Raw genomic sequence first — 26,856 nt, 5'->3', positions numbered from 1 at the left:
TAAAACTCAAAAATTATATATCCTAAGGGCTTAACTGTCATATAACAAATATTATATTGTCATATAACATAATTTCCTACAATATTCATATTCTACAACTTTTTTCATATCTCCTCTAGTTTTCGAGATATCCGCTCTTGAATCAGGTGTGACATTTAAAAAAAAACATGTTTACTATCATTTTTTTTTTATTTTTGCTCTTATAATTTTTTAAAAATCGATGGGGAAAATCCATGCTGATTATAAGCTTATAGAGCATTAAATTCTTTTCAATTTGAAGTATGATTTTACACTTTTACGAATTTCCCTAGATCTTTTGCAGCAGCTTTAGTGTTGAGTGTGAAATCTCCATTTTTGCAACAATAGACCAATAATATTGATAAAGGAATTTGGAGGGGAATTTTTTGAACAAAATTTTTTATTTAGAACCTTTGTTGAGACTAGTCTTTGAGGAGAACATATTATGAAAAGTCATCATTCCTAACTCATGTGCTAAGGGATGAGGGTGGTTCAAAAGTTGCATTTTTCAGTGTTTTGCTTCCACGCTCATATCTTAGCACATTGGGTAGGGGTGGGGACTTTTAATATGTTTACCTCCTCACTACCATAAACAGAACTGCAGTGTCAAAAATTGTCTTCCAAACATTTCTCTCCATACCCTTTTTTGAGCATTCATTGCCTGGATTACTGTAGTTGATTTCCCTCGCGAAAAGAAAATGCCGTACTTGAGAAAGGGTTATTTATCTTGAAGAATTTCTCAAGTTGAGGCTGGACGACTGCTTCAACCACCTTTCCAAAGATTGGAGATTATAGTGCACCAATTAATAATGCTATTAGAAGGAATATTGAATAAATCTGAAATAAAGAATACTATTTAAAGATATTATTTTGTTCATTGGAGATAGAAGTTTATTTCAAGAAAAACCTGAATGGATTGAACATTCTATAAATAGTTTTTATTGTTTTTCTTATAAAAAGGTTCTCCAAAAAAGGGGTATTATGTAATTATTCTTCAATTAACAAATTGAATAGGAATAGCCCTCATAAAATACTTTATTGGAAATGAAAGATAAATTTATAGAAATTGAAAATTAAAGTACCCTTTTCTAAATATTTGTTTTTCACAACATGTTTCAACTTTATAATCATTTTTATGTAGCCCTGAAATACAAGTAGCCCTAAACATTAAAGTGAACATTGTAAAAAGGGTTATAACATTATTATAATAATTATCTGTATCTTCTCTGTACAATACTCTGCAAATGTGAGCCTTATTTCAAGAACATTGATTGTATGTCAACTTTTACAACGTAGAATCTACTTTACAAGAAGTGTTGTGACCAGACACTATGCTTAGCGCAACCGTCGAGTTGCTATTTTGTGTTGGCTACTGGCTAGTGGTAAAACTGCTTACGAAAAGGCACTAAGGCAGTCGCCACCATTTTTGCTCCATTCCATCCCATCTTTCATACGCGTTTACATTGAATTTGATAGTTTTGCTACTGTAATTTTAATTAAATAGCAATTATGGGGGGTTACTCCTAATTGTTGTAATAATAATGCCAAAGGCTTTCGAACGTTTCGTTTTCCGTCTAGTAGTTCAAGAAGAAGTAAAATTTGGCTACAACATTTTAGACGTACCAACTACCAAGTAAAAACCAACCTCCAGACTGAGGTTAGTTTTACAAATTTTATAACTTCAACTTATATTATTCTCTAACACTATAAATTGAAAGTTGAACATGTTAAAAATCTCTATTCTGAATTAGAGATCGATCCATTATAACCTAGCTTTTCAACTTGAAAAATGCTGAGTAACTTGTAGATTATAATTTGGGAAGCAAGCCAAGCCTTGTTATGGTAGCTTATTTTAATTTATTATAAGAGAAATGATCTCACCATATATGAAATCAAAAAATAGATTCCACTACTATGGTTTCAATAAAGTTATGGATTATTATATGTTAGCAATAACAACTTGCAGACATTATTATGACTGTGATGAAAAGTCTCTCAACAGTCAATTTTTGCAATGAGCCCTTCATAGCCCAAAAAATTTGCTTCAGTACAGTAAGTTAATTTTTTACCCAATAAAAGTCTTTCTTAGTATAGTAAAATTACTTTGTAGTTGATATTAATATATACCCTAATGAGTTTAATCACATTTAGGCACATAGGCACATGATGGCTTAAAGGAAATAAAATCATTTATCATCATTACTATCTTGGTAAATTATCAAAAATGGTGAAAGTACAATAACTAAAAGAAAGTGTAAATTAGTCAATTTAAACTGTGGTGGGTGAAATCTCCAAATCACTTGATGCTGAAACATTATTTATTAACTAACTAACTGTTGAAGTTATCCGTACTAGATGATCCTGGATTGGCTTGTAGAGCAACAGTATACGCCAATCTAGGATCATTTATCATTATGCTGATTATTTGAGTTTGGGCTGTAATTCTCTATTTTTAAACCAACTTACTTTTTCTATTGATTGAATTGCCCATTCAGGTACCGTACTAGCCTAGTGTATATTATTGCCACCGCAGCTACAGATTATCAATTATTATTCTATATCAATTTTTAAAACTATAGGCTACTGTATTTTGTCGATTGTTAGTAAGTAGGAAATAACGTTAAATGGTAACTTGATCAATACGTAAATGGTTAAATGTTAATAACGTTGAGATAAAAGATAAACTGTAACTGCGTTTGCGTTAGTACCCATGGTACTTGTGTATTAATGCCACCGCATCTACAGATAGTCAATTATTTTTTAGTACATCATTAATTTAAAACTATATAGGCCTACTGTATTTTTGTCAAAAAAGTTTAATTTTCAGGGTTCACGTGAATTAACTTAATTCAATCTCATTTATTCAGGTACATTTTAAGATAGTCAATGAGAGTCACAGCGAGCAGATGGGTGGAAAAAGTTAAAACCCAATTCTGTTCCAACCATATTTAATATGCCCAACCCACCAAAAATGTTGTCTACGCCCACACGACAATCTCACTACAAGGTAATTATTGATAGATATTTCACCCATTAGAATTATGAATGGAAATCTAACATTGTATTGCAATGCAATAGCAAACTTAACATTATTTCAAGTAAATTTTGAAATAATTATTAATCTCTTTGAGGTTGATGGCCATTACACATATCAAAAATTATTCGATTTTAAATAAAATCTCAAAGTAAACGTAGTTAATTGTATAATCCATGTAAATTCAGTATTCATTTGTAATTCTTCATTTATCCATGTCAAAAAATGAGATTAGAATAATAGCAGCCAACTGACTATTGTTAGGTGTTAGGAATAGCTTAGGTTTGTTAAGAGTGTCACACAGCATAGAGACTCGTCTTTCCATGCTCTTTTCAACTATCAGAGACTACTAGGTGTTATTTTGAGTTGTGTACATAGAATTGAGAATACCCTTTTTCCTGATTTATTGTAAGTTGTTGAAGCTCCAATTTTTTTATAAATGTACTTTGTACTTGGTTTAATTATTAATAGTCCAGTCACTATATACATTGGTGAATGCAATTTATATTGTAGTTATGATTTTTTAAATATATTATTTGGGTACATAACAGATGTCCATGACCAATTTTTAGATGAAAAATTTCCTTGTGCTAGTTGCTGGGAGGCCCAAAAACCTCGTATTTTCGGCTCATTTTCCAGTTTTCAGCTTGGCAGATTTTTGCCAAATCTCGTAATCGGACAGAAAAATTTGTTCTCGCCTTTTTTCTAGATTATGAAGTTCTGAATAAAATGAGATCATTCGGAACTCTCTATCTCTGATGAGTACTGAGTTATGATTTTTCAAAAATAAGTGAAATTAAAAGAAAAAATCAATTTTGATGAATTTTAGTTCCTGATCAACAATATCTTCCGATTGTTACCATTTAGATGTATAATTCAAAATCCCTCTGGGCGTATTTTTGTGCTCTACAATCTGAGATCAGGTTGAGCGCTCTATCTCATATAGATTTCCATGTACACCTCACAACAATGCTCCTTGTATTGGGAAAAACACCTAATTTTCAGCTTCACTCATCATCACCAACTACATAGTCTTCACATTGATATCTCGCAAAATGACATAGGTTTATAAGTTTATGTTCTATGAGAATCACCCGTTAGATGCATTTCATTTCAGTATTTCCTACTGGAGAGGCGCGCTTAAGGACACCTCAAGGATCAAAATTTCAAACACTTATACCTTCTGACACAATGCTCAGATTTCATCGTGCTACACTTCATTCTTCTCGACTCGTCAAGGCGGTCCAAAATCATGCATCATAAGTCAAATTCGGTCGAAAAGTGGAAGATTTATTGTTGAGTATACTTGAGCCCATATTCCAATACACAAAAAATGGCCAATTTCTATATTCAAAGCTGCATGTCTTTTGAAATACTTCTGATAAAATTTCCAAATCTAGTGAGGATGTGAAAATTGTCCCCCTCTACCCACTCCAATAAATAATACTTCCAATTCTAATACCATTTAAAAGTTACAAAGGATTTCAAAAATGGCGATGTCAGTTTTTACATTTTCCCGTGATTTTACTGTTGATCAAGAGTCTCTAAAACGAGTCTGATGCATCATAGAAACTCTTGATTGATTCCAAATTGTAGATAAATTCATCCTCTACAAGCTCAGTTGTCTAAAATCCATCTTGGATCACTTTTCCCTATCATAGTACTGCCAAAACTGTTGATATGATGAAAATATCTACAATTTCCGGAATTTTTTCAACAATCAAATCTCACTCTACGAAAATATTTTTCCATAAATCGTTTACAGCAGGTAAAAGAGGAGATTATATTGTACATTTCAAGATCAAGTAATGATTTTTATAAGGGGTTACCGAGATACATAGCTTTGAATATAAAAATTGGCCATTTTTTGTGTATTGGAATGTGGGCTTAAGTACACTCAACAATAATTTTCCACTTTTCAACCGTATTTGACTTATGATGCATGATTTTGGACCGCCTTGACGAGCCGAGAAGAATGAAGTGTAGCACGATGAAATCTGAGCATTGTGTCAGAAGTTATAAGTGTTTGAAATTTTGATCCTTGAGGTGACTTAAGCGCGCCTCTCCACTAGGAAATACTGAAATGAAGTGAATCTATCGGGCGATTCTCATAGAACATAATCTTATAAACTTATGTCATTGTGCGAAATATCAATGTGAAGACTATGTAGTTGGTGATGATGAGTGAAGCTGAAAATTAGGTGTTTTTCCCAATACAAGGAGCATTGTTGTCAGGTGTACCTGGAAATCTATATGAGATAGAACGCTCAACCTGATCTCAGATTGTAGAGCACAAAAATACGCCCAGAGGGATTTTGAATTATACATCTAAATGGGTAACAATCGGAAGATATTGTTGATCAGGAACTAAAATTCATCAAAATTGATTTTTTCTTCAAATTTCACTTATTTTTGAAAAATCATAACTCAGTACTCATCAGAGATAGAGAGTTCCGAATGATCTCATTTTATTCAGAACTTCATAATCTAGAAAAAAGGCGAGAACAAATTTTTCTGTCCGATTACGAGATTTGGCAGAAATAGCTGAAAACTGGAAAATGAGCCGAAAATACGAGGTTTTTGGGCCACTCTGTATCTAGCATAAGGATATTTTGCATCTAGAAATTGGTCCTGGACTTCTCTTATGTACCCAAATAATATATTTAAAAAATCAGAACTACAATATAAATTGCAAGCACACCCCCTTTTTTATGTCTATATTGACTGGACTATAACTACAGATGAGTGTCGCAAATTTTTATAATTCCATCATCAAACTAATATCCCAAATCGATTGCAACCAGAAATTTTTCACCAACTAACTGGGGTGGTAAAGTAAAGTTTCGCCCCAAAAAGTTCAACTTAAAATCAGTTGGTACTTTGAATGAAATCATTTAGTCCTACCTAGCAACTCAAGTTTGAAGGTTTTTTATTGATGAAGAGTGTCATCATGTCTCCTTTTGAATAACTTTATTATTTTTGTGGCAAGTTTTTTGAATTGTAAGTATATTGTGAGGAAGGGGTTTTTCACAAACATTATTGAAAATCTGGGAACCTGAATCCATTAAATTGAAATAGGCATTCAAACTTTTCCATTTGCATACATGAGCATTGATTATATTTTCTTTTTTTTCAGGTTATGAAAACTAGTGGAATTGTTGGATCTTCAAATATTAGTGGAACCTGTGAAACTGGCAAATGTGATGTAGAGGATGGAGTTGCACATATTCATGAGGTTAGTAATCGAATTCCTATCATTTGACTGAAATTATTGTCTGAAACACAACTTTTTCTTTAATAGCTGCGCAGCTACAGGAACAAGGTGGCACCTATTCTATAGAATAATACCGTACAATTGAGCTTTATGTGACACAATAATTTATATCATTCTGATACTCCGAGACTGCAATAGTATAAATATAATTATATTTATACTCTGTCCAAACAGGCATGAGCCGCTCATGCTTGCTACAATTTTATTAGTACGAATTCAGTTGATTCTGAACTTGTTGACTGTTTGTTTCGGAAGTAATTGACTGTATCCATGCAGATCTCTTGCCTATTCTAGAATCTTGGGCATAGTCTATCGCTTACTTTTTGTCTTACTTGTCTAAAAGTAAGAAGACTGCCAGGGAACATGATACGCTGGCAATGAAGCCAAATACAGCACTGTAATAAAACAAAATACCGTATGCAATCTTCTCTAAGAAAATATTGTGTTTTAGTGAGTTCCTAACAGTGTTAAATTGTCAAAAAATAGTTGAATTTTAAAAATAGCTCCAAGTTTTCAAAAAATGGCATATGGTACAACCAAGTTGCTAACGATGCAAAGTATCTGGGTATGACCTTGTACGTGAAGCTTCGCTGAAGGCTCATGCCGAGAAGAAGAGAGATCTTGAAAAGAAGCTTTATTGGCTGAGCGGAAGATACTCCAACTTTCCAATCCGAAACAAAGTACTCAGATATTGAAGCCAGTATGGATGTATGGTTTACAAATTTGGGGGTGTACCAAAGACAGCAACATCAATGTCATACAACGATTCCAAAACAAGGTGCTGAGGAACAATGTGGATTCTCCTTAGTATGCCAGGAACAGCGATTTTCGTGGGGACCTGCCTGTTGACCTGATGTCTAGAGGGTGCGGAGAGGCAAGAGGGGCGATCCAGCTGCTAGGAATCCAAAAGGAGGAAACCGTTGGAACTAGTGTAGTGCTTGTTCAAGTAGTGTCCAGTGAAAGAGCAGAGCAGTGATTGCGTGAAATCTAACTTTTAGTGCAGTCAATAGGTGTACTTATTAATTCAACAAAAACAGTAAGAGCTTCTAATGAGAAATTCGCGGTTTCATTTATCAAGTAGTATGTTAGGATAGAAAAAATTGCTCATTAGTATTTATACTAAAAAGCTGTAGTATTGAAAAGATTGAATATATAAAATAGCTATAGAATATAAATATAGAAAGCTATACACCGTGATTCAAAAAGAATACCACAACTTTGAAAATTGATCTCTGCAAAGAATAAACGGAGAGTGGAGCACTATCCGTCATCGATTCGAGGAAGCTCTAAAGTTTTTTTAGTTGCATATTCCAGCAGGATGGAGCACTACTCCATTGACACTCACTCATCTGTCCGTGCCTATTTGAATGAAAACTATCCGAAGCAATGGATCGCCGCCAAGCAGCTCGAGACAGAGCACTTCATCACTGGCCTCCAATAAGCCCTCACCTCACCCCTGCGATTTTTTTCTATGGGGGTACGTTAAAGATGAAGTGTATCGACCTCCTCTACCAGCTAACATTGAGGAGCTCAAACAAGAAATAACAGCAGCTATACAAACTGTTACGCCCGATATGCTACTGTGGGTGTGCAACGAGTTAGAGTATCGTATTGATATCACTCGAGTGTCTGGAGGGGGTCACATTGAACATTTGTGAACTTGTTTTCTAGTGAGGAAAATTTATTTTAATACTCTTCATTTTGATTTATAACCCAAGTTTCTATTATGTTTCCTTGATTAAATACAGATTTTCAAAGTTGTGGTATTCTTTTTGAATCACGCTGTATTATAGAAGTTACTGCCGAGATCCACATGCCACCTTTAGGGCCGAGACACATGAGGCGTTTTTCAGACGAGTCGGCATGGCTCGACAGGACAGGAAGCTCTCCGATTGGCTAATTGATTTGAGGTATCAAGAATCAGCCAATCGGAGAGCTTCCTCTTCTGTCGTGCCGTGCCGACTCTTCTGAGATACGCCTTTTGTGTCTTGGTCCTTGGGCTAGTCAATCTTAAGGATGATGTTGAGAGATGAATGAGCCTACATTTTTGATAGTTTACAAATCACCGAGTTGTTGGTGGATTAATAATATTCACGATATTTGGTGGATAATATAATCACAATATTCGCAAGGAATACTTGAATGAAAACATTTTTGAAGCGGTCACCCATCCAAAAGCAGTACCGAATGCTTGCAGAAGCTCTTATAAAGCACTTGATCTCTCTCATTTTTGCAATCCTAGAGTTTTCTCTCTTTGGAATCTGTTTGCCAGTTGTATGTATTTTTCTATCAACAGAAAATAGTTATTTTTATCTAGTTCAGTTAAACCTGAGCTCCTCGCTATGCTATACACATCTACAAAGTTGCCACTATTGAATATAATTTTCACTCGTAAAAGAATTAAAAATGTAAATGTGCTACATTCACACACATCTTCAATGCGTACATTTTGTATTTAATACCAAACTTATAGAAATTACAGAAATTATAGTCACTGGATGACATGCATCTTTCATGCTTCTCTATTAGACTTTTGATTGTTAATCTTGTAAAGGTAGTCATTTTGTATTGATTTACCTACCATTTTTACTTGTAGAGATGCTTCTTATCAACTTATTATTGTATTAGATGATTGAATTGTTTCATGCAAGAAGTGTATCAGACCATCTAATAGTTGCAATCTTATGTTTAAACACTATTTTGATAATAATGTTCTTCTAAATTTCATATAAATATCTATGCAATTATGGCATATAAATTATCTACTGAAATTATTCCTTCAGTGCTTTTTGGTCACTTTAGCTATTCAAAATTTAAAGTTTACACATAGAAATCACAGAATGTTGATAATTGGATAAAAATGGTCTAATGCCCCTTTTGCATGGAGCAATTCAACTACATAGCATCTTCAAGCTATTGTCAAATCCAATGGAAAAATAAAAGAAAGATTTACAAAAAAAGTTGAAAAAGATTTACTAGAAAAAATTACAAATAACAAAAAAATGAAAAATTAAAAAAATATAATAGAATAAAAAAATACGAAAAAAGATTTACTAGAAAAAATACAAATAAAAAAATGAAATAAAAAATTACAAAAAATAGAATAAAAAAATACGAAAAAAGATTTACTAGAAAAAATTACAAAAAATAGAATAAAAAAATACGAAAAAAGATTTACTAGAAAAAATTACAAATAAAAAATAAAATAAAAAAAATACTAAAAAATGAAAATGGAAATAGAAATGATGAGAAAAATACTAATGAATGTAAAAATTGTGTTTTTAATATAGAAAAGATAATGAAAAGAAACTGTGTTACATGCATATTCTATGCTTAACCTATAGATTACTCAATTCATGTTACAACTGTTCAATGCTCTATTGATTGTTAATTTTGTAAGGACAGAATTATTGTCTAATGATTTTCCTTCTTCTTCTTATGTAAAAGATGCTTTCTATTAACATATTATTGTATAAGAGAATTGCTTGATCCAAGAAGGGTATCATTCCATACTCAATTAGATGCAATCTCATATTAAAATTTTTCTGATATGAATATTCTTCCAAATTTCATGAAAATATGCAGTTATGGCATTTAAATTATCTACTGAAATTATTCCTTCAGTACTTTTTGGTCACTTGAGCTATTCAAAATTTAAAGTTTACACATAGAAATCACAGAATGTTGATAATTGGAAAAAATGGTCTAATGCCCCTTTTGCATGGAGCAATTCAACTACATAGCATCTTTAAGCTATTGTCAAATCCAATGGAAAAATAAAAGAAAGATTTACAAAAAAAGTTGAAAAAGATTTACTAGAAAAAATTACAAATAAAAAATAAAATAAAAAAAATACTAAAGAATGAAAATGATGAGAAAAATACTAATGAATGTAAAAATTGTGTTTTTAATATAGAAAAGATAATGAAAAGAAACTGAGTTACATGCATATTCTATGCTTAACCTATAGATTACTCAATTCATGTTACAACTGTTCAATGCTCTGTTGATTGTTAATTTTGTAAGGACAGAATTATTGTCTAATGATTTTCCTTCTTATGTAAAAGATGCTTTTTATTAACTTATTATTGTATAAGAGAATTGCTTGATCCAAGAAGGGTATCATTCCATACTCAATTAGATGCAATCTCATATTAAAATTTTTCTGATATGAATATTCTTCCAAATTTCATGAAAATATGCAGTTATGGCATTTTAATTATCTACTGAAATTATTCCTTCAGTGCTTTTTGGTCACTTGAGCTATTCAAAATTTAAAGTTTACACATAGAAATCACAGAATGTTGATAATTGGAAAAAATGGTCTAATGCCCCTTTTGCATGGAGCAATTCAACTACATAGCATCTTCAAGCTATTGTCAAATCCAATGGAAAAATAAAAGAAAGATTTACAAAAAAAGTTGAAAAAGATTTACTAGAAAAAATTACAAATAAAAAATAAAATAAAAAAAATACTAAAGAATGAAAATGATGAGAAAAATACTAATGAATGTAAAAATTGTGTTTTTAATATAGAAAAGATAATGAAAAGAAACTGAGTTACATGCATATTCTATGCTTCACCTATAGATTACTCAATTCATGTTACAACTGTTCAATGCTCTGTTGATTGTTAATTTTGTAAGGACAGAATTATTGTCTAATGATTTTCCTTCTTATGTAAAAGATGCTTTTTATTAACTTATTATTGTATAAGAGAATTGCTTGATCCAAGAAGGGTATCATTCCATACTCAATTAGATGCAATCTCATATTAAAATTTTTCTGATATGAATATTCTTCCAAATTTCATGAAAATATGCAGTTATGGCATTTTAATTATCTACTGAAATTATTCCTTCAGTACTTTTTGGTCACTTGAGCTATTCAAAATTTAAAGTTTACACATAGAAATCACAGAATGTTGATAATTGGAAAAAATGGTCTAATGCCCCTTTTGCATGGAGCAATTCAACTACATAGCATCTTCAAGCTATTGTCAAATCCAATGGAAAAATAAAAGAAAGATTTACAAAAAAAGTTGAAAAAGATTTACTAGAAAAAATTACAAATAAAAAATAAAATAAAAAAAATACTAAAAAATGAAAATGGAAATAGAAATGATGAGAAAAATACTAATGAATGTAAAAATTGTGTTTTTAATATAGAAAAGATAATGAAAAGAAACTGTGTTACATGCATATTCTATGCTTAACCTATAGATTACTCAATTCATGTTACAACTGTTCAATGCTCTATTGATTGTTAATTTTGTAAGGACAGAGTTATTGTCTAATGATTTTCCTTCTTATGTAAAAGATGCTTTTTATTAACTTATTATTGTATAAGAGAATTGCTTGATCCAAGAAGGGTATCATTCCATACTCAATTAGATGCAATCTCATATTAAAATTTTTCTGATATGAATATTCTTCCAAATTTCATGAAAATATGCAGTTATGGCATTTAAATTATCTACTGAAATTATTCCTTCAGTACTTTGGTAACTTGAGATATTCAAAATTAAGATACACTCATAAAAATCATAAAAATGTTGATAATTGAAATTAAAATGGTCTTATACCATCTTGCATAGAGCAATTCTCAACTATTAGCATCTTGAACCTATCATTGTAGAAAATGGAAAGTAATTGTAAGCTATTACTTGCATCTTCTATGCTTCATTTCTATACTAATCCATAGTTATTACATTTCCAATGCTTCCTCAATTAAAAGTCAATTAAAAATGTGGAAGAAACCTGTTCAAAATATATTTTGTAGATGTGTATAGCATGGCGTGCACAAGCTATTATGATCAGATCAGATCAAATCAGATTTTCAAATATTTTATGTGCGACTTGCACTTTGTACTCCTATTGAAAGGGTGAACACTCATGGTGAGTCAAATTAACTCCAATTTATATTCTTGAAATTCACTCCACAGTCGTTCAGAATATTCCTGAAACAAAAGTTCATCCATTTCTCATCATTATCTCTCTTATGCATCATATTATATTGTATTCTACCCATGCACAAGCCTAAGTCTCATTAGAGCATCAATTTCAGCAACGATAGACGATAAAAATAATTATTGACCGAGCGAAGTGAGGTCTAAGATTCAAGTCGACGGTTTGGCATTTCTCTTAATGTTTAAATGTTTATATGTTGCGCATTTACGGCGAAACGCGGTAATAGTTTTTCATGAAATTTGACAGGTATGTTCCTTTTTTAATTGCGCGTCGACGTCTATACATCGTTTTTAGAAATTTTGCATTTCAAGGATAATATAAAAGGAAAAAGGAGCCTCCTTCATACGCCAATATTAGAGTAAAAATCAGACTATAGAATTATTTATCATAAATCAGCTGACAAGTGATTACACAGATGTGTGGAGAAGCCAGTCTATAGCTGTATCTCCATAAGTTCTATAGTTTCAATCAGGTACTTGTGGATGAGAATACTGCGTGAGGTCTACTGTTCACAGAACTACTAGTAAAAATCTTTTGAGATTTTGTGGTATTGATACAAGATACAATAATTCTATTTCAGACGGTTTGTCTTGTAGAAAAGCTACTTGACATAACCTTACATCAATGATCAAACTAAATTTGAATGATGGGTGTGGTACAGAGGCGAACAAGACCTAACTCTGGCTAGTAAAGGATATCGTCATCTCATTCAAACACAAGCAGATCCTGACACCCATATGGATGTATGGAATACAGCTGTGGGGCTGTGCCAGCAAGAGCAATGTGAATGTTACTCAACGGTTCCAGAACAAAGTTTTGAGGAACATCGTTGATACTACAAGCTTCATCCGAAACGATGTGATTCACATAGATCTGGAGGTGGAGTTTGTCTTATCAGAAATTGGGCGCTTCGCACGCAAGCATGCAGACAGGATACAACGGCATGAAAATGAAGAGGTCGTTCTCCTACTTGACAACACACTTATGCTGCGCAAATTGAAGGGGACAAAAACTTTCAAGTTGTGTAGTGTTGTGGAGTGAAAGTGTCAAAAGCAGAGCAGTGTATAGTGTGAATGTGTTTATACATATCTGTATTGCATCCTTTTTACTATGCTGTATTTGGCTTCATTGCCAGCATATTATGTTTCCTGACAGTCTTTGAACTTTTTGACATGTGAAACAAAAAGTAAGCGATAGGCTATGCCCAAAATTTCAGAACAGGCAGAAAATCTTCATGGATTCAGTCAGCTAGTTCCGAATCAACTCAATTTGTACTAATCAAATTGTAGCAAGCAATGGCGAAATAGCATGATCACTGCTGATATGATGACTGACAATGGAACTACCCATTGTAAATGAACAAACCCAAAGTTCAACTCTAAGCTTTGACCTAGTACCTCGAAATTCTGCTGTAATTACTATTCTTCAGGGCAGCTCTAATACTTTCATCATTCAATGTTCATTATCAATTTTTTACCCAAGTGGCATGCCTTTTTATTTTAAATTCACTAAACCTGCACATATAATATTGATAACCTTGTTTCGACTCATAGTTCTTATAAAATATAGATTAATTACTGCATGAAAAGTATTGCTTCCTATTGAAAACTTGTAATGCTCTTAATTTATGTTACAGGAACGAAAATATTGATTCATTATTTAGGGTGTGTGCACAAAAGTAAATCGAGGTTGAGTAGTAAAGGAAAGTGCTAAAAAGTCGTAATTCTGCCTCCTGAAGTATATCTTCATTTTATTTCATTTCACCAAGAACGCCTGATGTTTCAAGTTGCAGCGTTCTTGAGAGGATATGGATATAAACCTCCTAAGACCGCTCAGACCGCTGACCTCTCTCTGTGTGCACACACCCTAAACATGCAAAAAGTCCCTCAATATAATAACGCTTTTCCACTCTTCCATTTTGTTTACTATTTAATTCGTGGATAAAAGTTGACTATAAAAAAAATATTAAAACTTCAAGGGACATTTATCAGACATTACAAAACTCTAGTGAGTGTAGTTAGTTCAGCTTTCGCAAGTAAATTTTTAAAATTAATAGTCAATTAATCCTCTTTCTTGTTTTCAAATATTTTTTTCTTACTCTATTATTATTCCTCGTATTTATTTTTGTTTCATATTCTATTTTAATTTGTATTCGTTTCTATTTTTTATTATGTTTTAATTTCATATTTTGTTCTCATCTATTTATTTCTGATGTCCAGGTGGAGACAATATAGTGGGTTTGGGTCCGCCACACTTATGGTTTATGACATAATGATGTATTATTGGTATTCCAGCTCAGTCTGTCTGTCCAATGCCACTCCTGGAAGCAGGTGCCAACATGATTATCTGTTGCTGATTGATTGATTGATTCAATGTTATATTATTATGCCGCACCTACATATTGGCCCAACGTGGGCCAGCGTCGGCCAATGTGTGGATGGCTGGTTTGCCAGCGCTGGCCTTCTTTGGCTATCGCTCCGATTTTTTACGAGCGGAGGCCAGCCCAACGAAGGCCAACCAAGGCCAGTGCTGGCAAACCACTCATCCACACTTCTCTACTAATGCGTTCTGTTTCCTGCTTTGTTGTCTCATTTGCTGTTTTTTCTGAGTGATTGACTTGCTATAGGCCTAATTGCTACTATTAATCAGCTTTGTGATATTTTGTTATTGATTTTTATCGTATTCATTCCAGTTGATATTTTCAATTTCTATCATGGATATGTCGCTGGCTACCGCTGGCCTTGATTGGGCACGCAGTGTGGACGCAGCCATGGACCAACGCAGCCAAGCTTACCAGGCTGGGCCAGCGACTCGACCAATATGTGGAAGCAGGACTGAAATTTTTAAACAGGTATGATGATTATGATTTTTGAAGGGACGGATTCAAGGATCCAAAGGTTCAAATAACCCCACACGTCAACCGAAGCTTATTGTGTTCCCAAGTAGTATATTAGTTAGGCAAACCAATACCTGTGTCCTTTACAAGAACCAGGAGTTTTCCCCTATGCTAACATCCCATTCATCACCTGGTTGCTTGTCGCAATCCAGTGTGATATGCTTGGCAGTCTCTTCAGACTGATTAGTCCTCGCGACCTACGTGAGTTCCACTCCTGGCCTTCGTCGAAGGTCCTTCCACTGAGGAAGGGGTGGCTAAGCTGCCTCTAGAGCGCCCGGCCACCCTTGACGCAGCCTCTTGATCCACATTTGTACCTGGAGTTTCACCCATCTCTGGTCTCTTGGGTTTTTCTTTTTGCCCCTTCAAAACTCTGCAGGTCAAAAGCCTCACCTCTCCCAAGAAGTGTTGCCTGGCCTGAATGGCCGCCCTTCTTTGAGCAGTGGTGAGTTTTGGCCTCTCCACCCACAAACTCGTGACCTACGTGAGTTCCACTCCTGGCTTTTTTGTAGGTCCTTCCGCTGAAGGAGGGGTCGCCAAATTGCCTCTAGGGCACCTGGTCAGCCTCTTGACCCACATTTGTTGCTGGAGATTCACCCATCTCTGGTCTCTTGGGTTTTTCTTTTTGTCCCTCCGAAACTGCCCTAATGGGGCAGATCCATGAAGGCATGGGGTTTGAAGGCAAGGCAACTTATGGAGTTGCCTTGGGGTCCCTTTTAGTCGCCACCTATGTCAAGCAGGGATACTGTGGGTGAATTCTGGTTTTCAACACATTCATGAGTACGATGTTCGACTCAAAGCTCCCCCAACCAACAGGGGGGTTCAAAGAGGTAAGCTACCCTTTTTCACTTTGTTTTTTTTTTAATTATTCTTCCCCAATCTTTTTTTTTTAATTGTTTGACTAACTTGAACAATGTATGACGACATGTGTGTACACACATGTTCATCATGCATGTCCTATCGTTAGTGGCCATCCTTTATTAGAGTCTAGCGGAATCCGCGTGCGCGCTAGCTATGCAGGATTTAGTCGGGAGCATTCAAATCAACGCCGGACCGAGCCGAGGATTTGTGCAGTCTGCTTGACGCCCAACTCGAGCGTTTTCGGCCAAGCGGATTCTGCCTTCTTTCAGTTTAGTTCGATCTTCGCACATAGTGAGTTGCGCAATATTTGTATTACTGAGCGAATCGGCAATCGGCTTCAGTGCGAACGCAGGCAGATTCCGCTCGGCCGATCCGCCCGGCTCGGCTCGGCCCGGCCCGGCCCAGCTTTGGTGTGAAATCCGCCTTATGCTTTTTTTCTCTATGTTGAAGCTCACATCGAGCTGTAATACCAAAAGGATGATTATTCTCCAACGTAATTGCCGTGAAGGTTGAGGCATTTGTCGTACCAGTGGACCAGCCTGTCAAACCCCTTTTCATAAAATGCTGCCGCAAAATGAGTTTAAGTAGGCTGTGACATTGTTTTGGAGCTCCTCGTTAGTTTGGAAGCTCTGCTCTCAAAGTTATGTCTCGAATTTGGGTAAAAGGTATAAGTTACTAGTGGCTAAGTCAGGTTTGTATGGTGGGTTATCGATGGTGTGCTATATTTTTTTTACTAGAAGACTGTTCGTCTGACAATCGTATCGGACAAGTGAAAAGTTACGTTAGGCTCGATGCACATTTGCGACGCTAGCCAGTTGCGTTTTTACAAGTAGTGGAGCGAATTTCTGTTGGCAGCCAATTGCAATTCAGTTCACACTTGTTCGTATCGACAGCGTCTCACTGACGAGGGACATCAATTTGTACTCAGCAATCTTCGAGGCTTGGGCAACTTGGCAATTAATCGTGATAGGAAAGTTCTGATTTCAAATTTTCAAAGTTTTTTGTAATACCAGATGTCAGCAATTATTATAAAAATCACAATTATTCATCGGCGGTGATAAATAAATAATTCGGTTAATAACTAATAGAGATAATACAAAGATGAGGAAATAGTACAGCTTTTTCAAAAAGACCTTTTATTCATTTTTAAAATACAATAAATCTCTAATATTATAAAACCATTAAAATCAATTGAAAGCACTATAAATTCCAGGACTTACTCCCATCTCCAGGTGAAGATTGAAAATAAATGAACATCATTGTCGAGTTATGAACATTGTTTCAATATTTTTCTTGAATTAGTCAATACTGATGTTTATTTATTTCGTATTTGTACCTGAAGACGGGATAGAAAAAAGTCCCGAAATGTATAGTGCTTTTTTTAATTGTTCTATAATCATTCAAAGAACGTTATTGTTTGTTTGAAAAATCGTACTATTTCAATTCTTTTATTAATTTACAGTATATATACAGTACATCAATTAATAAAAACAATATAGAAACTTGTAGTAGGCCTACCCTTTATTGAAAACTTGAAAATATTTTAACGACTAGTTTCGACCATAGGTCATTTTCAAGTTGAAACTTTTTAAAGGGTACTACAAGTTTTTATATTGTTTTTATTAAAGCCCATATAAGTGAAGTGATTTCAGTACATTAATAGCATATAGAATAAGTATACAGCATATAGAATAAGTATTGTATTTGCCTCCAGAATATAACATGAGATGAAAGAACACCAATAATTCCAAAACCGGCAGAACAATCATAAGAATTACTTTGAATACTGTGTTGCATAACAATTCATTTTCGTTAGTTTGATGTCGAATATCGCTACTTCAAAGAGCTAGACTATTGTGTTGGATAGCTCTACAATAGTGCTAACTGCTGACAACAAAAACCTAAAAACTGAAAACATATAGCTGAGGCACTAAGCGACTCAATTGTGACAAACTGACTGAGAATAAACTTATTTTGAATGAAACATACATTACGAAGAATTGTTGGATTTAAACGCAAACATCTAGCCGACTGCTAGCCGACATTCGTAGTAGTAAATAATACCATGTATATTATTTCAAAAGATCTATTGTTCCAATTAGATCGAAGCTCCTATATTTCAGAATAATAAAAATAATCAGAGGAAACGGAAATATAAAGTATGAATGAAGTCAACTAACAATGATTACATAAAAATCACGGGAAACTTCTCAGAATTATTTGAAGCCACATACACATGGGTCCATATGAGTAAAAACAGAGCATATGCTCGTGAGCATGGAGCATAAGGTTTTGCTGATGAGCATTAGGTAGAAGCATAAGCATTTGCTCATTTTTATATGAATAAGCTTTACCTTATACTCTTACCTTATGCTCCTTAACTCTGGAGCAAATGCTCACGTACCTTGAAGATTTTTCATCAGCTGATTCGCCTTTGTGGCCTAACTTCGTATTATAGCGAAAGGTTAGCGCTAAATATGCAAGTATAGACACCGCTTGTGTTTGGTTGTCTGCTCTTTTCTCTATCATGAATAGCATATATCCCATTATATTAAACGAGCAATTTCTGTATATCTGTTTATATTTTTATATCTGGTTATTTATGTTCAACGGATCTCGAAAACGGCTCTAACGATTTTCACGAAATTTGGAACATAGTAGGTTTATGATATAAAAATTCGATTGCACTAGGTCTCATCCTTGGGAAAACTCGCTGAATGACATTAAAAGGATAATTCATCCTTGTCTGAAACAGCTGAGACTTTCGTCGTCTGTGGATAGTAAAAAGTGAGCGAGTGATTCTGTGGAAAATCAAAACATCGCATTCCCGAAATTCATAAGCTGACATATAGCCAGCTGTGAAATATAAACACGATCATTTTAGAGAATTGTGTTCTGTTTATCAATAAATAAAAATAACGAGCGAAGCTCGGTGCCCCGATAATGTTCTCTATGAATTGAGTTTTAGGTTAGTTGAGTTCTGAATTTTGAAATAGCGTGAAAAATGTCATCTCTATAATAATCTTCAGCATAATCTTATAATCTCAATAGCCTTCTTATAATCGTCTACACTCTCATCTTCTCAAATGCCTATTTCCTATTCTGTGATAGCTATCTTTATATCGGATTGGTATCTTTTGTATTTATTCTTTTGTTGGAATAATGGTGATATAAATCATGGTTGAATCTAAAAAGAGTTTAATAGTTCTCAACTATTGTTTGTGATCGTATCTGGTATAGTTCTCTCTCTTACTCACACAAATTAGTTGAGCCATTTTACTATAAGCAAAAGGTGAAAAGCTGCTTCAGACTAGACTCACCTTTTTTGAAGCATTTGCTTCAAAAGTTGAGCAAATTCTCTAGTTTACTTATACAATTTTAATAATAATAATAACTTTTATTCACTTCATTGTAAGATTTTACAAAGCATAATAACATAAGAAATGTCAAGTGCACTCCTCATTAGGCTAGGCCTGCGTCGAGGACGAGGCCTGCTTCAAGTACTATATAGAGCTACTTACATAAATAGTATTATCTTATGCCATTAAGCAATCTAAACAAAAATACACATCTTGCACAAAAAGAAACAAATTGATTACAATGCTTAGTTTATATAGCCTAGTTTACAGAATTAAGTCTTAACCTTCTACAGAAAATCGATAAGGAGGACTCTCTAGAAATATCGAAAGGTAAAACATTAAATAAACGAGGACCCTGAAAGGCTGCATGACCAGCCGCAGATGCAGTTACACATCTCGGCTCATACAGTTTCTCTCTGGCTTGACCACGAGTTGTATATCCATGTTCAGGAGTCACTGGAAAATCTAATGGTCGTTTAAATAAATATTTTAATAAGTTCAATTTATATAAATCCTCAAGGCTTAGAACTTTGAATTCTTCACAGATTAGGTTAGTGGGATATCTAATTGGTCTATTCAGACATATTTTTACAATTTTCTTATACTGCAAAATAAGGGTTTAAATGTTTTCCTTAATCTATTACAAACATAAGACATATGTGGCTCCCACCTTAGTCGAGAATCTATCATGATGCCTAGGTATTTTACAGAATCAATCATTTTGAGCATAAGTTTATACTTTTGAGCAAATGCTCAAACTATTCTTTTGATGAGCATGAGCAAAAGGTTTCGTTTATTCATAGAAAATGGCTCAATATTTTAGAAGTATAAGCAAATGCTCAACTTTATTCATATGGCCCATTATGAATAATAGTTCTTATAATTTGATTCAGAGCAAGATGTTATTGATCAAGTACTGTAATAATAGTACATTTATTAATGGACTATTACTTTTACCTCAATGCAATAACAAAGTAGGCCTATGTTATTGTATTAAGATTAACTCCAAAGCATAGAACAGTTTTTTAAATGAAACTTTGAAAAAACATTCGAAAAATGTTGAGTACTGTACATATAGAATGGCTTAATATCCAATAGAACCAAAACTTCTTCAATTTTGATTATTTTTGAGAGCGAGTCATTCGACTTATTTAGAGACGCTGAATCCGAATCTGAAATCAAAATATCTCTATCACCATTTTTACGCGTTCTAGGTTGTTGAAGTTGATAATAAAACGCGGCTTGCCCGCCCTGACTTAAAAAAGTGGCGGCTGACATGCGTCAGCAGAGCGTACGCAAAGCGTAAGGCCGGTTACAGAGCTCGACCGACCGTCAGTGCGTACGTCAGTCGCGCTTGTCTTGTACATAGATATTTCATGTATCCGTACAGAGCAGGACTGACGGCACGCATGCGCACGGTTAGGACCATGCGTTTTACACTGCGTACGAAGACCATCGGTCAAGCTCGTTCCATCGGTCGACTGACGCGCTATTGAAGCAAATAGAAGCTTTCAGAGCTGTACTGATCAGTAGCCCGATCGCAACATAACCAATGTGCTGACACCTCTGCCCTACAATCAGCTGATATTGAATTGAATAGCATAATGAATGAATTCAATTAATGGTGTCATATTTGAATTCAGAGTTTTTCTATCCATTTCTTCAATCAATTCTAAATTTTTATTGGAAAAATCATATATTATTATTATCTACATTTATTTGATCCGTAGCTTAAAGTGACTGCAAGTATTCCCAATGGTGATACAAGCTCGAAATAACTCATCAAAATTTCTGATGGACATTCTGAGGTAGTTGAAAAATGTGTATCTTCATCCCCAAGCAATGATTTATATAATATGGTACTAAATTCCCTTTGAAATGCTCTTTGAGCGACCATCGGGTGAACTTGATATCTACGCCTTTTAATCTTTCGTTCACGAAGATAATAAGCTACAATTAAACAATCTGTAAAGGCGTCCAATTTGTGAGTCAGAAAAACTGATGTATGGATGCGTATGGTCAGGATGGTGCATACGCACTCACGTAAAAAAGCCTATGGTCGGTCGAGCATAGGAGCGGCCTAATGACCATGCGAGCCTTGCGCTCTGGAGGAATTGTAACAATATATGTTACCAGTATATATATTGATGCCACTAAATACGTTGAAAGCTGAACAGAATTCATTTCACTCGCTTTGTTTTGAAATGTAGCTCTTGTATAAGACCATAAAAATATGAATCAATACCTCAGCTGAACTTGAATAAGTTTGAACTATTGGTTCTTAAAAATGTGATATAACTCGTCAGAAAGCAATGAATGACTGGGAAAACCAGGCGTGATTTGAGGACTGTTCCAAAATGCATTGAGTAAGTGCATGAAATACCCTATATGTCAGTTTACTCGCGAAAACTCTGGCACTCAAACGTGAGCGTGCGAGGAGCTTGGTTGTCGGGTTCGGTGACGACAGCCAATCCCCTTGCACGCTGGCGTCAACGAGTCTCCCCGACAGCCAATCCCCTACTGGTTAAGAGGTTATAGGATGTTACTGGTTAGGTTATCCTAAATTCGGGACCAATACATAGGAGCAAACGAAACGTTGCTCACATCAAGTTGTGAAAACTAATAAAATAGTTCAATTAGGCCCCTGTTTCATAAAAACTTACAAGTCCTGTAATACAGGAACAGCTGATTTTATCGGCTATATTGAGCATGTAATTGGAATGGTGATTCTCCTGTATTACGTGACTTATAAGTACTAGTAGTTCTGTGAACAGTAGACCTCACGCAGTATTCTCATCCACAAGTACCAGATGTCAACTGATTTAAATGTTAACAAACTCAGTTCACGTTTGAATTTGTATTCCATATGATATAATTCATCCAGTTCCGTGATGATCTTTCTATCTGATGAAAATTAATTTTTTAGAATCAAAAATATTATAATTTCTCCAGCATTATTTAGTTCATTTGTTTATTTTTATTCACCTATTAAATTAGTTTTTTCAAATGTGAGAATATTGATACTGATGGACACGCATAATAATACCATGACTGCAAAACAAAATATTGAAACCAAAGACCTTAAAGTTGCGATTAGACCAAATTTATTTAAAAAATGTTAATAACTCAATCCTTTTAGATGATATTAGATTGAATATAACTTATCATACACATGATGAACATATGTGTTTGTCAACTTCCGTTCAATCTAATAGAATCTATAAGGATTAAGTTATAACCATTTTGTTAATAACTTTGGTGTAAACCCAGCTTAAAGATGCATACCTCTTTAATGTCTTTGATTGAAACTATAGACCTTATACAAATACAGTAATAGACTGTCTTATCCACACATCTGTGTAATCACTTGTCAGCTGATTTATGATGAATAATTCTATAGTCTGATTTTTACTCTAATATTGGCGTATGAAGGAGGCTCCTTTTTCCTTTTATATCATCCTTGAAATGCAAAATTTCCAAAAACCTTGTATATACGTCGACGCGCAGTTTAAAAAGGAACATACCTGTCAAATTTCATAAAAATCTATTACCGCGTTTCGCCGTAAATGCGCAACATATAAATATATAGACATTAAGAGAAATGCCAAACCGTCGACTTGAATCTTAGACCTCACTTCGTTCGGTCAATTATGAAACAGGGCCCAGGGGCCTGTTTCATGAAAGTTACAAGTCCTGTAATAGAGGAAAAGTTCCTGTATTACAGGTGAAAATTAAAAGTTTAAACAATTTTCCCTGTAAAACAATTTACAAGTCATTTGCCTGTAGAAGTAAATAATACAAGACATTATCATTTTCGTGTTTCGTAAAAAGAAACTTCCTGTATTACTGGATCTGTAAGTTGTTGAATATTTTATCATTGTTTAGACCATCCTAAAACTTTTACAAGTGTAGGTAAAATCTTGAAAAGTGACATTTTGTTCTAAAGGCAACGTGTCAAAATGGATGAAGGTAGTAGTTCTAGTGAACTACATGACTATGTTATTATTCGTAGGCCAAGAATTTTGCAAGGATAGAATTTCATACAAAATTATGCAGGAAACTTATCAATATAATGAACGGTTTAGATTAAGCTTTCCTCAGTAAAGTGTTATTGGAAATATTCAGGAAATTAATTATTTTAATTATTAACAATATTTTCGATAATTAACATTTTTTGAAACATTACTACTAACATAACTGTTATAATAAGTTATGTAAGTTAAGTAGTTATTATAATTTCTCAACTATTTATCATTAACAAATTTATTTTCCAGCATAAATGCAATCTGTCCATCGTCAGAAATTTGATAATATAGATTTTCCACAGATCTTATATTAGGCTCACTGGCTAATGAAAACATTAATTCATATAAAGGAACTGTAATACAGGTGCATATTACAGGTGATTTTACAAGTGCAGAATTGTTTTTATGAAACATAATTTTAAAGGATTGCAAATTTTAATTTATAAGTCCTGTAATACAGGCCCTGTATTACTGGGGTTTTATGAAACAGGCTCCAGATGTATTTCACAATCTGTAATCATTATTAATATGCACAACAAATTTTCAATATGGTTTGTTCAGTAATGACATAGAGAAAATATAGCATAAGAAGATATCCCATGGTATAGAGCGTTTATGTTCTAAATTTCACTTTTAACCCCAGCCTGATAGTTTACTTACTTCTTTTTCATGAAACTATTTCATTGGTAATCTCTTATTATGTGCCGTTCTTGCACTCTCAACCGGCCAAAACAGTAATAATAGACAGTAGTCGACAGTAATCGGCTTGAAATTTGGAACATAAACGACCAATACCATGGTTTATCTTCTTATGCTATCTTTTCTCTATGGTATCACCATGAATGATACAATATCACCACAAAATGAAACAGTATCACCACGCATGATACAGTATCAACACAATATGATACAGTATCGTCTCAACTATGTCATCTTCTCTCCATGGTAATGCATTCTTGAGTTTGCATTACTCATCACTCCAATCAGAAAACTTCATTAAATTTAATACAACTTCAGTACAGAAGTATGTCTCGGGAATTATTTAGGTTGTAGCTACTATAATGATGTCGTCGTCGTCTTCCTACGAGGATTAGGCTATTTGCCTGTTCCGACTTGAAACTGCCAATGACATCCATCTTTTGAGGGATACGCCCACACTTCTCCTCCCAACCACATGAATACGACATGACTGCCCTGGGAATCCTGTCGCTCTCCGTCCTTTCAACATGATCTTTCCAGTTTTGCCGATTCTCTTCAATCTTCTACCATATGGAGATTATGTTGAGCTCGCTTCTTATATCGATTATAAAGCCTATCTCCCCTTGTGCACCCTTTTACTGCTCTGACGACAACCAAGCCCCTTGCACGCTGGCGTCAACGAGTCTCCCCGACAGCCAATCCCCTACTGGTTAGGAGGTTACTGGTTTTCGGGACCGTAGACGACAACCAATCCCCTCGAAAGTGGTTTTTAAAGGAGCTCGGCTGACGGGGAGCTTGGTTGGCGCGTTCCCCTTGATAAGCTCAACTACGAGAATTGGGATAGGGACTATAGTGTATAGTTATAATGACAGTATTTGATTAACATTGGTGTTGCTATCCTTGTCTATCATTCGACAAAGCAGAAAGCGCTATTCTTTTATACCTCCACAACGTTGCCAGATCGTTTTCTAACAATGTAGAAATATAATTAATTGACAAAACTTTCAATATCAATTAAAAAGAATTTTCTTTTAATCATTGAAAATATTTCTCTTGATGAATAGAATATAACTGGTTATTTTAAACAAGAATTAACAGTTAAATTAGATCAGATATACCGGTATCAACTATCTTCTATAGACGGCAGTGGCAAGGCAGAGAATCAGCAACGCTGTACTCTTATATTTCTCTACTGTCATCATAACGTTGACCTCACTTAGCATATGATGCTAAATTGCGGAATTGAACCTCATAAATAATCATTTGAATGAAATTATCGACAGAAATTTGTGAGCGGTTTGACTCAGTGGTCGCACTGATAAGCTAACGTTTAGATAAGTTGAGAATCATGCGTCTGCTACTCCCGTTGAAAGGGTGACCGCTTGAGCAAACCTCTCTGAATATGGTTTATAGAAGTGGATTTGTACATTCTTTGAAGTCTCTGTCCAAAACGTAGATGTTCACTTCTTGAATTCAATCACTATTGCTTGAAAATGTACATATGAAGGAAATAAAAAAAGTAACGTTAGTCGTGACCCTTGGGTGCTGGGGACCCAGAAGCAACATTTCACGAAAACAAGTCACAGAGCACTAACACTCTACGTGGCCAAGTTTGATTGGCTACTGACATGAATTTACATTGACCACAGTAGACAGTAACGCGCACTGCAGCCCAATTACAATTATAACAAAAATTGTCTAGGTCCTCAGGACCAAGGGTCACGACTAGAAGGTTAAAGTTACAGTTTTACTGATTTATAACTAATTTTAGTGATTTTTAACTAGGTAATAGAAATGAAATGTATTAATGGTGTTGTTTAGGTGCGTTTGGAATGTGTGGTGAGTTTATTGAAGGCAGCTGTGGCTCCACTCAGCTCATTCATAATGGAGGCACTTGCTCTGAATCACCCTTTAACGGCCGCCATTCGCCAACAACTGCAACTGGTTCCAAGCAAAATGGTGCTGAAAAGTATCAATTCAATGAAACCTACAACACCGACCATGTAAGTAGAAAAATCACAGTCAATCAAATACAGTTGATAAAATCATCGAGAAAAGATTAGCAATCATAGAGAACCACTGTGAGAGACAGTCTTCAGAGAAGATTGCCTTAAAATGAAGGCTTCTCTGATTGGTTCTCGTGGAATTGAATCGCGGTTAAAACAGTTTTAACAGGATTTTGTGCAACCGGGCCTCAGTACCGTTCAGGCCTATTTTTTATGTGAAAAACATGGTTAAACGCATGTCAGGTGCCATACAAGCAGAACTAAGCTCGTCTCACAGCAGAGCTTGCAAGAAAGAATAAACGCAGTAATGGAGTCGTTTGAAAGGCAGGAGAACAGGTATTTTCACTCGATTAAGAGTTTTATTCTTTTATTGATTCAACGATACACAATTATTTTTTAAAATAATTTGGTGTGTGATCAACAGGCACAGCCCAAAACTGTTCCTTCCCCGGATTTTGATTCATTAAAATAGGTTATGTTTCCTCCACTTCATAAAATGTTGCCTAATTTTCTGACCAAACACTTGAAGCAAGAAATTTTGAATTTTAAATTTTTAGCGCATGGAAAGCACTTTACCAAAGAAAATAATATGGACTATTGTCAATGTCTTAATACCTACCATATATTAGCAGAGTACCATACGCATGTAAAAAAATATTAAAGTGTTCTGAAAATTTTGAAAAAAATAATTTTTTCCTCCACCTACTGTCTAAAGTGC

General features: G+C 34.4%; 1 protein-coding gene across 3 annotated transcripts; it reads left to right on the top strand.

Annotated features, from left to right (window-relative positions):
- The first annotated feature begins 902 nt into the window (after nt 1-902).
- LOC111047764 lies at nt 903-26,856 on the top strand. Of its 3 annotated transcripts, XM_039443848.1 has the most exons (5): nt 903-1,675; nt 2,886-3,025; nt 6,189-6,287; nt 14,988-15,146; nt 25,954-26,835. In XM_039443848.1, exons 2-5 carry the CDS (start codon nt 2,972-2,974, stop codon nt 26,137-26,139), a joined length of 498 nt encoding a protein of 165 aa, XP_039299782.1. In that variant the 5' UTR covers nt 903-1,675; nt 2,886-2,971; the 3' UTR covers nt 26,140-26,835. The 3 variants fall into 3 exon arrangements, with proteins under 3 accessions (XP_039299782.1, XP_039299784.1, XP_039299783.1); XM_039443850.1 differs by lacking the exon at nt 6,189-6,287 and having other exon boundaries at nt 25,954-26,856; XM_039443849.1 differs by lacking the exon at nt 2,886-3,025 and having other exon boundaries at nt 25,954-26,817.

Source organism: Nilaparvata lugens, unplaced genomic scaffold (genome assembly GCF_014356525.2).
Source record: "Nilaparvata lugens isolate BPH unplaced genomic scaffold, ASM1435652v1 scaffold1856, whole genome shotgun sequence".
NCBI classification, from domain to species: domain Eukaryota; kingdom Metazoa; phylum Arthropoda; class Insecta; order Hemiptera; family Delphacidae; genus Nilaparvata; species Nilaparvata lugens.
Note: the sequence above shows the minus strand (reverse complement) of the source record. Positions and strands in the feature narration are given on the sequence as shown.